The sequence below is a fragment of the Papilio machaon genome, chromosome 27 (genome assembly GCF_912999745.1).
Source record: "Papilio machaon chromosome 27, ilPapMach1.1, whole genome shotgun sequence".
NCBI lineage: Eukaryota > Metazoa > Arthropoda > Insecta > Lepidoptera > Papilionidae > Papilio > Papilio machaon.
Window position 1 is genome coordinate 2317545 of NC_060012.1, and position 15729 is coordinate 2333273.

General features: G+C 31.0%; 2 protein-coding genes across 2 annotated transcripts; both read right to left on the reverse strand.

Annotated features, from left to right (window-relative positions):
• Window positions 1-651: 651 nt before the first annotated feature.
• LOC123722554 lies at window positions 652-1685 on the reverse strand. Its single transcript, XM_045684677.1, has 3 exons — window positions 1659-1685; window positions 1187-1288; window positions 652-1078 (listed from the first exon to the last, which is right to left on the reverse strand). The coding sequence occupies exons 1-3, from the start codon at window positions 1683-1685 to the stop codon at window positions 653-655; spliced, it is 555 nt and encodes a 184-aa protein (XP_045540633.1). The 3' UTR covers window position 652.
• Window positions 1686-8416: 6731 nt separating this feature from the next.
• LOC106708019 (cysteine-rich PDZ-binding protein) lies at window positions 8417-9225 on the reverse strand. Its single transcript, XM_014499471.2, has 2 exons — window positions 8979-9225; window positions 8417-8546 (listed from the first exon to the last, which is right to left on the reverse strand). Exons 1-2 carry the CDS (start codon window positions 9149-9151, stop codon window positions 8417-8419), a joined length of 303 nt encoding a protein of 100 aa, XP_014354957.2. The 5' UTR covers window positions 9152-9225.
• Window positions 9226-15729: the final 6504 nt, after the last annotated feature.

Consider the following 15729-nt stretch of genomic DNA (forward strand, 5'->3'; position numbering starts at 1 on the left):
ACCCGAGTATTATAAGTGTAGTTATTTGTTGACATTGAGTTATTTTTTTTTATAATAATGGAGTTACGATCATGTTCAATGGAAGAATTAACAAGTTATCAGTTACACAAATTGTATTTTATTAATGTATTATAAATAAAGACAAGTTATAATGTTGTTTAATTTTTTATTCTATCCCTTCAATTAAATTAAAAAAAATTAAACTTATTATTTCTCTAAAACCAGCGTGTGGTATTAGTTTTTTAAATATCTTGGCGGCTCAAGGTCATCGGTTCGCTGCGCAGTGACCTCCCCCCTCCCCCGCATACCGATACACCTAAAATTGTGTTGCACAGCGTCTCACGCGAAGTTAAAAGCAGTCAAGATATCTCCAAAACATTTATATGTAAACTAGCTGTCGCCCGCGACTCCGTCCGCGCGCAGTTAAAAAAAACTTAATAGGGGTATGAAAAATAGATAGTAGCCGATTCTCAGACCTACTGAATATGCTCACAAAATTTCATGAGAATCGGTCAAGCAACGAGTATGGCAACGAAAACTGTGACAGGAGAATTTTATATATTAGATAAATAATAGAAAATCTGCAAAATAACATTTTATGCATGCTAAATGCTACTATGATTGTTTTCGTACTAAAGTGTATAAAAATAAATCAATCGGAGATCTCGTTTGAAATAGACCGGGTACCTAAGAAGAAATGTTTACAACTCGATTTGCAATGCTTTTTGAAACTTTTACTTATACTCTTCTTGCAATGAAAGTCGTCGCAAGCGCGTTTTCTCGCATTATCACACGCTTTCTTGCAAGTTTTCGCAGCTTGCTTGTCACAGGAATTCCGCCATTTTTTACGAAGCATACTCTTTTGTTTTTGTGTCAGTTGTATACCTTTAAATTCATCACTTTCATCACGTAAACTAATTGCAGCGGAATTTTGAGACGCCATTTGTAGGTCTACATTTTTTGGTTTTGACGTCGAATCTTTTTCCTGATCTAATTCTATTGGTAGATCTTGATTGTTTGGTCTTTTCATTCTTGGTATATTATATCCAGGGACATAAGTTCTTAATATGGGTTTATCCTGAAAAATAAACAGTTGATTTATAGTTTAATTTATTCCTAATTTGTTATTTTAATGTTTTGCATGAAATTAGATTTTGTAATATGTATTAAATTGTAACATTTTTACTTCAATAACAGCCACTGCAATAATTGGATCTTCATTATCAAATATATTTTCCAAATCGCGTGTAAATTTCTTGTAGGTCAAAACATCACCAGTTGTTTTTGTCTGCAAAAAAAAAAAAAAAGTTGCAATCAATTTCCAAATTGAAATAAAATAAAAACAAAACAACTCTTACCGAAATAAGTAAAACTAAAATTGAACAAACACTCCTATACCTGGCCGGTAACATAACTAATAAAATATAAATAAGCTTGCAATAAAAGTCGTAAGATTTATGATTAAAAATTTGGTTGTAATTGAATAAAACGGTATTTTAGTTTATAATTTTTAATTGTGGATACGAAATAACTGACAACAATATCTTGCCAGTATAATAGAGCTACGGGTTATGACAGTACTAAGTACTTATAGACTCTGACCTGTCGCAGTGGCCTGCGACTATGATACTTTTAGTCTAGTTTATATAATGTCTTACATTCAAACCTGGATAAGCGACAGTCATTGTCCGGTCCCGACAAACGACTGCCATAAGCGAGAAACTCGGGGTAGAGAGAAACCTCTATAAGCGAGAAATCTATCACGGTCCCATGGACTCTCGCTTACCCAGGTTCAACTGTATACTGCGTCGAAGTTGTTGAACGAAAGTTGTAGATTTTCCTTCCTAAAGCTTAAGGAGAGAGATGAAGGTAATCGAAAATAAAAGAAAAATTAAGGAAGGGAAGAGAAATCCTTGTTGCATTTCAATTATCAAACAAAAAGTACTGAGATATAAAACCTCATGGCAATACGCTGAGTCAGCGCTTGAAATGGAAACGTCGGGCGTACTCTTGTTTTGAGAACAAGGGTACTCGTGTAAAATCAACTGCCCGATATTCGTATTTTTAAATATATTGTCATGTGCCCTCCCCCACATCCCTCTACGCCTCGGTAAACCTAAAATTATGTTCTTCGCATCAACTCGTGGGAATATATGACAACCTCTATGTATTTCTGTATTAACAAAATTTGTATTTGTATCTGTAGGAAACAGAGGGGTAAGGACATTCAAAAGAAAAATACATTTTCTTAATAAAATTTCATAATTTCTCTACAGTAATATTTGCAATTATCTTTGGCCATTTCTCTCAACCTTCTCTCACAAGAGTAATATCTGCAAATACTCCTGTACGTCGCTTTACACGCTTTAACGCACTTGCGTTCCGATCTCTTGCAAGATCTGCCGCGTCTTTTATAAGTCGTAAAGTTATTTTCGTCGCTACTGTGACTATGATTTAAGGTACATTCACTCATGTCATCACTAGATTCATAACTAGTACTGCTACTATCAATTCTTCTAGTAAAAATGTTCAAATCTTTCAGTGTTTTGTCAACATCGCTTTTCAATTGATTCTTGTTATTTAAATCTATATCTTCGCTATCGATTAAAACAAGAAAATCATCTCCAGTGTTTCCTTTAATATTATTATTAAGGAATATTAAAATATTTTTTATGTCATACAAGTTTAAAAATTCATTTGGCTGTTGTGTTTTTTTCTTATTCTTAAGTACCAATCTAAGTAATTCCGAAAGATTGTTGTATTTTCTATCTTTAAGTAATTGAGGATAAGCATTTGTTATATTTGAGTCGTTAAGTAACTGAAAGAAAAAATATAAAATTATTTTTATCGGCTCATTAGTTAGTCTTTAATTCTGAGGGTAGAAAAGGAAAAAACATTTTCACCTACACATTAGACCAGAAAAAAGTTTAGTGTCCAGAGCTTAATCCTTTTATGTGGTTTTTATTAAAATTTCTATTCATTGGTAAGTTATAATTATAATAGTTAGTAGGTTCATTTTTTCCATTTACGTACAAGATAAGTCAAACCTGGATAAGCGAGAGTCCAAGGGATCGCGACAATTTTCTCGCTTATGGAGGTCATCCGTCGGGACCAGACAATGATTCGCTTATCGAGGTTTCTCGCTTGTCCAAGTTCGAATATAAGTTTACAAAAGTCGTGTAACTTCATGTCATGTAACAAGCTAATTTATAATATAGTTCCACAGGTGGGCACAGTTAATAGAAAAGTTAACTTCGTTAATCGTTAATTCGTTAATTAAAAAATTAACTTCGTTAATCGTTAAAGCGTTAAATTCTCGAAACTTTAACGCAAGTTAAAGTTAATCGTTAACAGTTAACCAAACCAAAATTATACATACTAATTTCACACTTATGCGGCGACACTTGTTTAAAATAGTAATTTGACTATACATTTATAGAATGTACTAATTAGTATTAGAGACAAGCATTATAGTATATTTCATTACGAGTGCGGAAAGCCTGTCTTTGCAAAGAGTTCCGACAAATGCCTACCCGAGCCGAGGCGCAGCCGAAGGTGAGGGTTGACAGTTGGAACAAGTTGTAATGACAGTTTCACACGTGTACCTAACAACTATTTTTGATACAGTTGCGAAAAAATGAAGCAATTTTATCGAATAATAAAAATACAATAAACTCAACTAATTAAAGTGTTTGGAAAATGGCGCCAACCGTAAAAGAATACAAACAGTTTTTTTTTTGTTTTCTTCACCCATTCTGGGTAGGCAAAGGGAACTATGCCCAAACAGCGAAGTCTTCGGTAGATTATTTTTATTGGTATGAAATGAAAATGAAATTTAATGATATGAAATAAAATGAAAACTAACCTAATTCATTGAATCAAATCATTAAATCTGATATTGTAACAGATTAGGAGCTTCTTTTTAGAAATATTTGCATGAATCATAAAAACTTCAATGTTTTTTTTTTTGTAAAAAATTCGTGGTTGGTTTTTCTTTTTAACAGACATTATTTTGACAGTTGCTAAAGAGAACGCACGAGTTTGGAAAAGCTAAAGAAAAAAAGTGTTTTAATACAGTTGCTCAAAAAGTGGCGTATTGCAGGGACGAAGAGCGTTCGGAATGTGGGCTATTACATACTCGTGCTTTTGTATACTCGTAACGAAATATACTATTTCGAACCTTCTTTTGATTTTGTCCTGTTGGTCACGTCTTTCCCGGACGCTCTGATGCATCACACTTGCACGCGAACTTCACATATATCAATTATCGACTCGTTCGTTCACCATCCGAGTCGCCGACAGTCGCCCAACATAGCTGAACTTACGAGCGTGGCGTGACGCGTAATTTAAACAAAATGACAGCAAGTCTCCAAGTTTCTAATGTAACGATTAACGGACTTAATTAACGGAAGATGATTTTAACGGAAGTTAATAAAAGCGTTAACACTTTTTGAAGTTAACTTAAAAGTTAATCCGTTAAGCAAAATGTTAACTTCGTTAATTAACGATTAACGGATTAACGAGTTAATGCCCAGCTCTGTATAGTTCAAATGTATATTTTTCATTTATACTTACAATTAAAAGGAGAATAGCAATAAAAAAATAAGAATTTATATAAATCATGTTAAAATAACTACTAGAATCACATGGTTAGTTTAAATATTTCATTTAATTTCGCAATCCTATTACATAAAAATTACAATTATTTTACTAAATTTATGTAGTTACGGTTTGTTAACAATAATAATTAATGTTAACTAATCAATCGTATACAAAATTGATGATTAAATATGGAAGAAGTAACAATGAGTTTTCACTGCACAAACATATGCACAATAACTTCACCTATCTCATAGTCTAAAAACAGAGATAACAATGTCTTGTACAAAAAAATAGTTAAAAAAAGAGCCATCCTTTCCACAAAACCATTGATTGTCAAACTTATTTCCACCGCCCCCTTTGAAAATCAATTTTATTTCAGAGCCCCCTAATTTTTATTCAGCCCTAAAACGTAAAAACCACAATTTCATTACTTTAATTAATTTCAATGCCTCCCATTTTTGGGCCCCTTATCGCAACCTCCTACGTTTCAAACGCCCCCTAGGGGGCGTTATTGCCCACTTTGGGAAACACTGCACTAAACACTTAAATATCTCGAATTATTTAGACTTTATAACTCGAACAAAATGTTATTTCCCTGCGAATAAACTAAAATGATTACATTTTAGTTCATATTTATACTCGAAACCTCGTATTTCAAAAACAAGGCTAAGTAAGTCAAAGTTAGTAAAGAAATAATGACGTTTTACTAGTTACTAAGAATTAACTGTCAAATACTTCATAGTAGACTTAGTAAAGCGATTTTTTTTCAATGTCCCTTCACATTTGAAATATCGAGATTCTTTCTACTGTAAGCATGCTTAAGTAAAACAAATGAAATGCTCCAAATGGAAATCCGTCGGCTACAAAGTGTGCTGCGGGTGTTAGAAATAAATTCTGACCTCAGTTCATTTCAGTTTATTTTGGATAATATTAAACTATAATGCACAGTTCCATTTTTATTTATTTATTCAGATCTATGTTATTGACTTAATACAACGCAAATTCGGACCGGAACATGTTTTTCGCTAGAACAAATTAAATCCATGTCAAGGTCATGAAAAATTAGGTTTGATTCGTTTTAACGGCAGTGTTCTTCGTTATATAAAATAATATAAAATTCTCGTGTCACAGTTTTCGTTCCTGTACTCCTCCGAAACGGCTTGACCGATTCTCATGAAATTTTGTGAGCATATTCAGTAGGTCTGAGAATCGGCCAACATCTATTTTTCATTTTTTTTTTAACTGCGCGCGGACGGAATCGCGGGCGACAGCTAGTAAAATAAAAGACGAAAAGTTTAAAAATAATATTATTTAATCTTCCGTGCAGAAGTCATTGCATTCATTTTCCATTTGAGTTTTCATACTATAATCACATGCGTACGTGAGACAGAAATTTTTGAAAGCATTATTACATGAATCTACACAATATGCTGTGCAATGTGATATACATTTGCCATAACTGTGACAGTTATTTTTATTTCTATAACAATCCATTTCAGAAGAGCTAGTGTCACTATCTTTGCTCATTCGTTTTACAATCGTCTCTACTTTATACTTACCCAATGGTTGATTTCTTTTACCGTGTCTATTGACTACACCGTTATAATGCCTTCTGTTTAATACATTTCTGTCATATTTTAATAAATATTTATTTGATGTATCAGTATTCTCAACATCTCCAATTATAATACCTATTATTTTAGGTTTTTTTACTGTGCCATCGAAAATGTTTAATTTATTTCGGAGAGCGATTTTTGCTTTATTATAATCATCCAAATTTATCAATGTATTTAGCGAGTTGACTCTCTTCTCGTTGATTTTGATAATGGAGTGTAACATTTTTGAGAAATCATTGTCAGTTGATCTAGCAATTTGTCGTACGTGGTTCGTTGTTTTGGAATCTGTAATCTAAAATGTAATTTGAATTTGTTGACTAATTTACAGGTGTCTGGGAATATGGGATGGTCAAGTATAGTGTATTTGTGTACATATAGTGTGTATTATTCACATGGTGTCGGACCAATCCGGTAATAATAGCGAAGTAACAGCCCGAGCCGAGGCTCTTGAGGGAGCCCTCGAGCCTAGTTACTCTTAAACGAGGTTTAGGCTATGCGTCATCTGCGCCCGGCCACCTCAAGCCCGGTGAAATTGTAAATGCCTCCTCAAGGCAAACAGTGATTATCAGTCACAAAAAAAAACATGGTCAGTATACCCCTGGAGTTCACGCTATATATCCAAAGGTGTCTACGAAGGCAGAGAATAAAGTGATGTTGATTTGAAAGGAGTCTCCAAGGAAACTTAGAACTTCTTTTCTCGCAAGAAATGTAGCCAACGGTAACTAAAATATTTTTTATCTAAAGCTATTAGTAGATTCAATCAAAATGACTTACCACAGTGAATAAACTTGTGCTTAAACAATATTTCCATAAAATCATTTTTTCACTTTACAAGAAAATCGTAATTCATTTGTGGCTTATCAATTACGTATTCGTATTTTGCAAGGTTTGTTGATTTTAACATGATTGCTACTTTAATCTATATATATAAAAGAAAGTCGTGTTAGTTACACTATTTATAACTCAAGAACGGCTGAATCGATTTGACTGAAAATTGGTGGGCAGGTAGCTTAGAACCAGGAAACGGACATAGGATAATTTTTACCCCGTTTTCTATTTTTTATTCCGCGCGGACGGATTCGCGGGTAAAAGCTAGTTGCTTATAAAATTAGTAAAGTTTCATTTGTAAAATTTTTTTGACGGACTTGCTTACCTATAAAGTTTTTAAATAGATTTACAAACAATAAAAGTTGCAAAATGAAATCCATAACCTCAAAGGAATATTAACATGTATCTATTTGGTACTATTCCTCCGGCACACCTTTGTTGTTTTATATTAATTTTTAATTACTTTAAAGTCACGTAGGTTTTAAATAAAACAAAATAAGAAAATTAAAAAATTTATTTATTTACAAGTCATAAACATCTCTTTGTATTTACAATATTTGTTTTGCTCGCAATTTGCATTGCAAAATTTTATTTGAACCTAAAACTGTGACAAAATTTAGCATTCATCAAAAGTTGATTTAACAAATATTGATAGCTCCTATGAATAAGGGCCAATGTGCAAATTAATAACTTTTCAGGAGAGGCTCTCAAAGTTTCAACCATATAAGAAAGTAGGCCACATAGGTCCTTTTATTTCAGCAAAAAATAACATTTAAAGCTGTCATTTTTTATTTATTTATGCCGGCAATAAATAACTAAGAGTATTACTAAGAGAGATGTTAATTAAGAGGTAACTTACCAAAAAAGTAAAAATCATTAATTTGTTACTTCGGCCCTTATACTTAGGGCCCATCAATGTCTAAATAGATGTACTATATGTATAGGGTGAGAAGGTTATTTAGTTCAGTAAGATAGGTAATGCTTCTGCAGTTATGTTTGTCAGATTATTTGAAAACTTTTCTATGTCTTTAAATTTATACAAAGGAAAAAATACGAAAGGACAGGTATAGTCCGATAAGAATCTTGTGGCACTATTTTTATATATTGACAGGTGGCACAAGTGCTGGTGCCGTTGCCCACTTGGTTAGGTAATTTTAATATGAATGAAATAACTATAATATCCTCAAAATAAGTCAGTCTATTTCATCAATAGATCACAATTGACAACCATTATTTGTATTATAATCTACTTATTTAAATATTTAACAAACTTATCATGGGTTTTCATTACCTAAACACACAGCAATATATTTTATTTACAGGTATTTTTGCAAAGAAAATCCATGGTTGTACAATAATTTTATGTAGTGCTAAGTAGAACTTTGTCTATAATTCTTAGTGTTTAATATTTTCTTGCCGCACATAGCACATATTCCTTTCTTGTAGGCACAAGCTTGACAATAATGTGAACCCACTTGATGAACTTTCATACGGCATATTCTGAAAATATAATAGATTTTATTGTTATTCAGTGCTACCAACTTGAACTGCAAATTCACACTGATGTATGGTAATTATATTTGTCACTGTGATATTGATTGTGTGAAGTCTTTGGCAGATAAAATATCATATTGTGGTCTAAACTTTAATTTATAAAAACGACAGTTTGGTTTACCAGGTCAAATTATTAGTATTTGTTTACATGAAATTTAAAAGTTTGTGCCACTTCCCATGATAGGATTAAGAAGTATGATTTAAACATTTATTTAATTACTATAATCGAGTAAAGAATTAGTTAATAGAATAGTTACATTGGAGTTGGTTACGACAATAAACAGATTTTTATGTCAAACTAGGAAATTGTTTTGAAATAAAAAAGCGTACAAAATACATTTAAAAGACTTAGGCGAAGGAAAGATTTAAGCCACATACTTGCATTCATCAAATTTGGCTGTGTAAGGATTGAAGCGGGCTTTTTTCGCAGAAAGAGCTTTATTCTCTCCAACTTTTCTTCCACCAGATTCCACGGTATTTCTTGCGCCAGTTTTCCACGGATCTGGAGTTATTACTTTACCTAATTTCTTCTCACACTTTTCACAAACCATTATGACTTATTTTATATTAACTTTATTTAAAAAGTCTTTGGAATTAATGTATGAAAACAAAGTTTATAACCTCAATTGTTTATTTGTCAATGTCAAAAATGTAAACATTATTGAAGCAGTGTTGCAATATTAGAAAAAAATAGATCAGGTTATTTTATTTTTAATCAACATTAAAAATATATTAATTTTAAATAGCATCTTTTATATACTCTTTGTTAAATAGTTTTACGCATATATTGCTGTAACGCAAATAATAATTAATTTTTAACATTAAATTCAAATGTAGTTTCTAAATAGACAGCGGGCAACCGAGAGAAAGGCAGAGGAGCCAAGATCGCAAATCGCAAGAACACGTGAAATCTTTGTCTACCCACCTGAAATTGGACGTAAATGCTTTACCAGTTTCTCTTTCTAGTATAAACATTAAATTAAATCTAAATTACTGATAGTTTTAATTTAGTTTCATATAAAATAAAAACGCTCATATGCTTTAGAAAATGATTTATTTATTCCGAGATGTTATACAATAATAGAAATAAGACTATTGTCATTAAACGTGATTCTTTTCTTTTGAATTAAAATAATGATTTGATATTACAGGGTACCCGTCAAAATGTAAACTGAGGAGTCAGTTAGTAGTTTTTTCTTTAATTTGAAGATGTAGTATTGTCTATCCTTAGAATAGGTAATAGACTATCAGATTGATAAAGAACTTGTACGTTGTTATGTGGTAAATATCTTATAATTTTATATAGATGTAGTTGTTGTTGATTTTTCTTTTGATTATTAAATATTTTGTTAAAATTATTTATATAATCAATGTAAGATATACGACGTTTTACCAAAACTTGTGGCTGATAAATAACAATTTGGGGATGATGGAATACGTAAGTTAATTCAACATCACCATTTGCGTCTGGGTCCGATGAAATTGTCGGCAAATTATCAATCGATGGCTTCATTTCTAATTTTTTATCATGTGTTCTTAGAAGATTACTTCGCAAAACGGGTACGTTTTCTAAATTAAGGTATTTTTCAATTTCATTTTCCTTATTTACAACTTTTGCGGAATATGAATAGGGATTTATAAACAGACTTTTAGAAAGACCTTGGTTTGTCTTTTCAATAGCTTGGTAATTTTTGAGCGGGACTCCGGATATTGCCTCAATGGGTTGTGTACGAATGTAACTAGAGTTAATAATTTTCAAAGGTCTATTAATAAATGAGCCATTTGATGAATTTGACATTACATCAGTCGTGGAAATTATTGGAGTTTTTTGTATTTGTGGAATATTTAAAGTACGTAAAGGATTTTTTATAACCAACTTTCCAAGGAAATTATTTGACTGCAAAGTATTTTTATGATCATCTAAATTGAGGTTGGATCTCAAAGTATTTGGTTTCATGAAATGTAAAGCGTTAACATTAAAAGGGTTTAAAATTTTGTCTTTAACCAAATTGTTGTCATGGAGTGATTTCAAATTATTAATAAGATTACCGTCCCTATGATTATTTAGAGCATTATTAATTAGATTGTAATAATGTACTCCGGAATTTACTCCAAAAGACGGTGAATTTGAATTCTGTTGTACCAAAGCAGGATTACGCAAATAATTTTTTACGTTACTTTGATTAATCGTTAATTCGGATTTTGTATTAAAGTTACTGTTTAATGCAACTTTATTATTATTAGCGGTTAAAAGATTCATCGAATCGATTTTATTTGGTACTGGAGGTGAAATTTTAAGTTGGTTTTCTGGGTTATTATTTTTTTCAAACTTTGAGAAATAGTTATATAAAGTAATAGGATTCGACGCTAAATTTTGATTCAATAACGTATTTTCTAATGGATTCATATTAATGGAAGTACTATTTAATACATTTAAATAAGGAAATGCGGCGAAACTACTTAATGACGCCAAATTACCTTTTAAACTAGTTGGAAATGTTTCAGAATAGTTCATTATTAATTTGTATTGAATTGGATTTAGTATAGAATTCTCTTTTTCACTTACACTAAATATGGTAGCGGGAATAACCTCACTTTTGCTATATGGAGTACTCAGATAGTTATTTAAATTCTTAGGAGCTGTTTTATCTAAATTAAGTTCAAATTTGTTTCCTGAATTTATAGTAGCGCCATTTGTATTTGGTTTAGTATCTTGAAACATATTTGTTTTTGCGTAAATTACGGATCGATTTGCTTCAATATTTTGATTAATTGGCACACCTGTGTACATGCCTAAGTTTTTATTGATTTTGTTAATTGGATTGTTTGGTACTATTGCATTGTATCCAACATTAACAGAAAATGGTACAGCAATTTTTGGATTAAGTAATCCATCATTTCTGTTGTAAGCTAGTTGTTGATAATTATATAAAGAATTTAATAGTTGTTGTTTTGAATCATTTCCATTATTAGCAATATTGTTTTTTTCTCTTTGTTTATAATTTATAGATACTGCAAGATTATTTACATCATGTAAAAATTCTTCTAGTGTATTTTTATTTTGTAATACATCTGCTTTAGGTGTGCTGAATAGATTTGTCATGTCTTCAGTTTCCATATTATCCAATAATTTAAGAAGTACATGATATTTAGATAAATAATCTAAATTGTTTTCATTAAATGGCTCTAGTATTGGAGTTGCTTCTATTAATTTTGATATAATTATGAATTTACTAGCTCCTGATGTACAATCATCGTTTAATAGATATAGTCGTAGTATTAATTTCACTGTGAGTATGAACTGGTCTAAAGCAAGATCTGCACAGTATTTTCCATTCAGTTGTAAAGCTCTTCGACTTTGTAATCTTGGGTTTTGAAATGAATTTTGCTGTTGTTTTTCATTTGAACTATTTAAGGTTTCATTCTTAGTAATATTATTTGAAATTGAACTGTTTAAGGATTCTTTTTCTGTCAATAAATCATTATGTGTACTTTTATCTATGTTAGTTGCGGTCTCAATAGATCTTTTGACGACTTTCTGCAAATTATGATTGAAACGTACTTCCTCAATTTTTGGTATAGACGAATGTTGCAGATTACCATTTAGTCCTTGATTGTTTAGTGGCATACTATTTAATATATGTACATTTACGTTACTATGTGCATTGTTATATATGTTGTTACAATTATATAGTAAGTATTTCTTGAATGCCATATTCATTAATGTCGCTATTTGATTCTGTATTATTTTATTACATTCTTCCTTTATATTATCAATTCTAATATGTTTCACTTGATCTAATATGAAATCAGTTAGAGCGTTTACTTCATTTATCTTATTTACGTCTAAATTAGTTTTGATTTCTTTAACTACTGGATTATTTCTCTCCTTTCGTATTATTAATTTTTCTGTTGCAGCTTCAGTGTTTACTTCAATTGGGGTTACGTGGTCTAAGTAGGCTTTAATCATTATTCCTATATTGTGTAATACACTTTTATTCGGCGGTGATTTTTCTGAGGTACCAATGTACTTAGAAAGTTTGGACCATAACGTGATAAGGTTACTGTTGTATTGTTTGCAAGTATTAGCATCGTGAGTGAATCCTGCATCGTCTTTGATAGATCGCTTTTGTCTTTTATGGGTAGACCGCTGTAATAGAATTATTATTTGATCACCAAGGATTTGTGTTGTGAATACTTTTGTTCTATTTCTATTATTAGTCATATTCTGACATTTATTTTTGACCTATTTTCAAGGAAATCACTAAGAGCTGGGTATGTAATAGTTTTAAAATTGATATCCATTTTACTTACACCTTTCACGGTCACGTTCTGTAATCAATTGATTTTTTAGTTACCTTTATGTACAATAATAATATGAATCTATAAAAAATAAGTGTTTATGTACCTATCTAATTGTATACATACCTTCACAGGTAACAATTTCACACCCTGTAAAAATTATTAAATGTTCTAAAATTTGCTCCTTGACGTAAATAACTTAGAAATTAATGTATGAACTTGAAATTTCGTACCTAAAACCCTAAGCCGTTAAATAATTTAGTTTCCGAGACTAAAATCTCTGTTTAAAATATGACGTCATCCCTTTCATTAACGTTCACAAAACAGAGACAGTATGTTTTATATATTACTTAGTTCTACTTACTATGTTATTTGGTATCCATTTTCTTTTATATTTTTGCGCAACCAATAGAAGATATGCTTTAATGATTTTTTCTTTTTCATTTTTAACTATATTTTTATACGTTTTTTCTATATGTATATTCTCGTAGGATAGCATTTTTTCGAATATATTTTTTAAAATATTTCTATTTGTCTCTGGTTGTTTTGTGACAAATTCGATTTGTAACAGTTTCTTTTCATCTTGATCGATGTAATTTTTATTTTCATTAGAATCTTGGTGACTACGAGATTGTATTGCTTTAGATGTATTAATATTTTGTACTTCGGTTAATTTTCCTTGTCGTGTTATGGTACCATTTTTACGTGAAATGAGTACATTTGTAGATTCTGTTGTGTTAACCAACTTGTTAAACGAAAAAAAAAAATTAGTAATGTCATCATCACAATAATTTTTTAGTCCTCTTTCCTTTATCACCCTTCTCTTATGAGGATATTATGGGAAGGGAAAGTGGATTTGATATACGATGGGACACATAGGAAGGGGAAATTATACTATTTCTATGCGTCTCCTACTCCGTATATTAGTAGGCAACGCATCTGCAATTGCGGATGTCTATGGGCAGCGTTCGCTTGGTGAAGCGTCCATAGACACACATGCCATTTCGGCTAATTCAGGTGGCAGCTTGCTCGTTTCACCCTTTTATAATATAAAAAAAGTACAATTTATAGGTTATATATAATTTTTTCGGTTTTTTTATAATCTATTTAAATATTTAATGGTAAAAATTTTAATCTTTAAGATTGTGTTACCTTTTCTGTAGTCGATATAGATACCTGATATTTAAATTATATATTATTGAAATGAAATATGTATTCATCCGATTTTCTATTAAAATATAAATTTACCTCGATAGTACTCCCCGTAAAATTCTGTAAAAAGAATATTTACAGGTATTAATAAAAGATTTCATTTAGTTAATTAGATTTTGTAGTGTTTACCTTACCTTTATGTATGTACTAGAATTATTTCTATCTTTTATCGTACTTGTAGTTGATGTCTGTGAAATTTAGAAAGCAGAGTCAATGTTGATGCCATAAAATTTGAGTGTATAGAGCCGAAATTTCACAGAACTGAGATAGCAACTGACTGCCAAATTACTGTTCTGATCGTATCCCACTAGTGAATGTGTGTAGGCAAAATTTGACTTATCAGTTAAACCTTCAGTTTTAAGTAAACGGTTAAAAATGTATGTTTAAACTATAGGTGCGTAGCGGGCTTTAATGGATTAGATTTCTAAGGAAGTGTAAGATTACGTATCACTACAGAAGTATATCGTCATTTTTCAAATTCTATTTGAAAAAAAACTAAGCTAAGACATGGTTTAATCTAGATATTTCGGCTATGTTGCCATATTTAAATTATATTTTACGTACCGGAATATCAGCAGTGACAACGCTGATTATGGCGGCTACGAATAACGTTTTCATTTTGCCAATTTTTTGAATCAAACAATTGAAATATACAGAAAGACTGATTGCGTGCTAATGCGTCGATAATCGTGACAAAATATTAATTACTTTACGTTAATTGCAATTATCGACATCTCACTTCATTTTTGTGATGTACAATTTATATTTTCTGAATTATTATTTACTAGCCGTCGCCCGCGTCTCTGTTTGTGCGGAATTTAAAAAACACTATAAGTAGCCTATGTATTCTGCCAAACTATGATCTATATCTATGCCAAATTTCATCAAGATTAGTTGAGCCGTTCTATTAAGAATCCATCCATCCGTCCGTCAAAACTTTTGCATTTATTACTAAGATTAATTTTCAATAAGTGTTAAAATTATTTAATAGATCGTGTAAACAAGCAACATAGAGACTACTTTAAAAAACTCAAATGACAAATCGAACAAGATCATAAATCGAATCTCACTCTTCCACACGAGGTGACAATGGAACCGACTTACAACCGTTTTCACTAAATATGGCAAAGAACCTAAACCGACAAACAGGTAAGTGATTTTATTTATTTACTTAAAGTAGATTACTAGTATTCAGTTTGTCAAATATCTTAGCGGCTTGAAACATCATACGAGTCAGCATACGAGTCGTTGAGCAGAACACAATGTCACTTGTATCAGGTGTAAAGGGACAAAGGCATTGAGCAATGCGCAGATGACCTTGAGCCGAAGAGATATTTGAAAAGATATATACTTTTACCGTTTTTGCTTATAATGTAGAACGTTGGTATATATTTTTGTGAAAATTGTATGATTTTTGTAAAAATATGGAATAAATGAATTTGAATTTGAATTTGGACCTGTCCTGACCTCTTTGATTGTTATTTAAATGACTCATAGCGACTTAAATGCCATCTTTAGGTATTAAATAAAAGTTTTCGTGTTTCACTAATTTATTTCTATCACATTGTATAAGATTTGTGACAATTTTATAAACTAAGAAAGCAAAAATAAAAAA

Excerpts from the sequence above, each read along its gene's own strand:
- LOC106708019 (XM_014499471.2), bottom strand. The coding sequence starts at position 9,151 with ATGGTTTGTGAAAAGTGTGAGAAGAAATTAGGTAAAGTAATAACTCCA. Across the intron at positions 8,547-8,978 it reads GCCAAATTTGATGAATGCAA|AATATGCCGTATGAAAGTTC; the intron begins GTATGTGGCTTA and ends TTATATTTTCAG.
- LOC123722554 (XM_045684677.1), bottom strand. The coding sequence starts at position 1,685 with ATGACTGTCGCTTATCCAGGTTTGAAT. Across the intron at positions 1,289-1,658 it reads TCGCTTATCCAGGTTTGAAT|ACAAAAACAACTGGTGATGT; the intron begins GTAAGACATTAT and ends TTTTTTTTGCAG. Across the intron at positions 1,079-1,186 it reads TTGCAGTGGCTGTTATTGAA|GATAAACCCATATTAAGAAC; the intron begins GTAAAAATGTTA and ends TTTATTTTTCAG.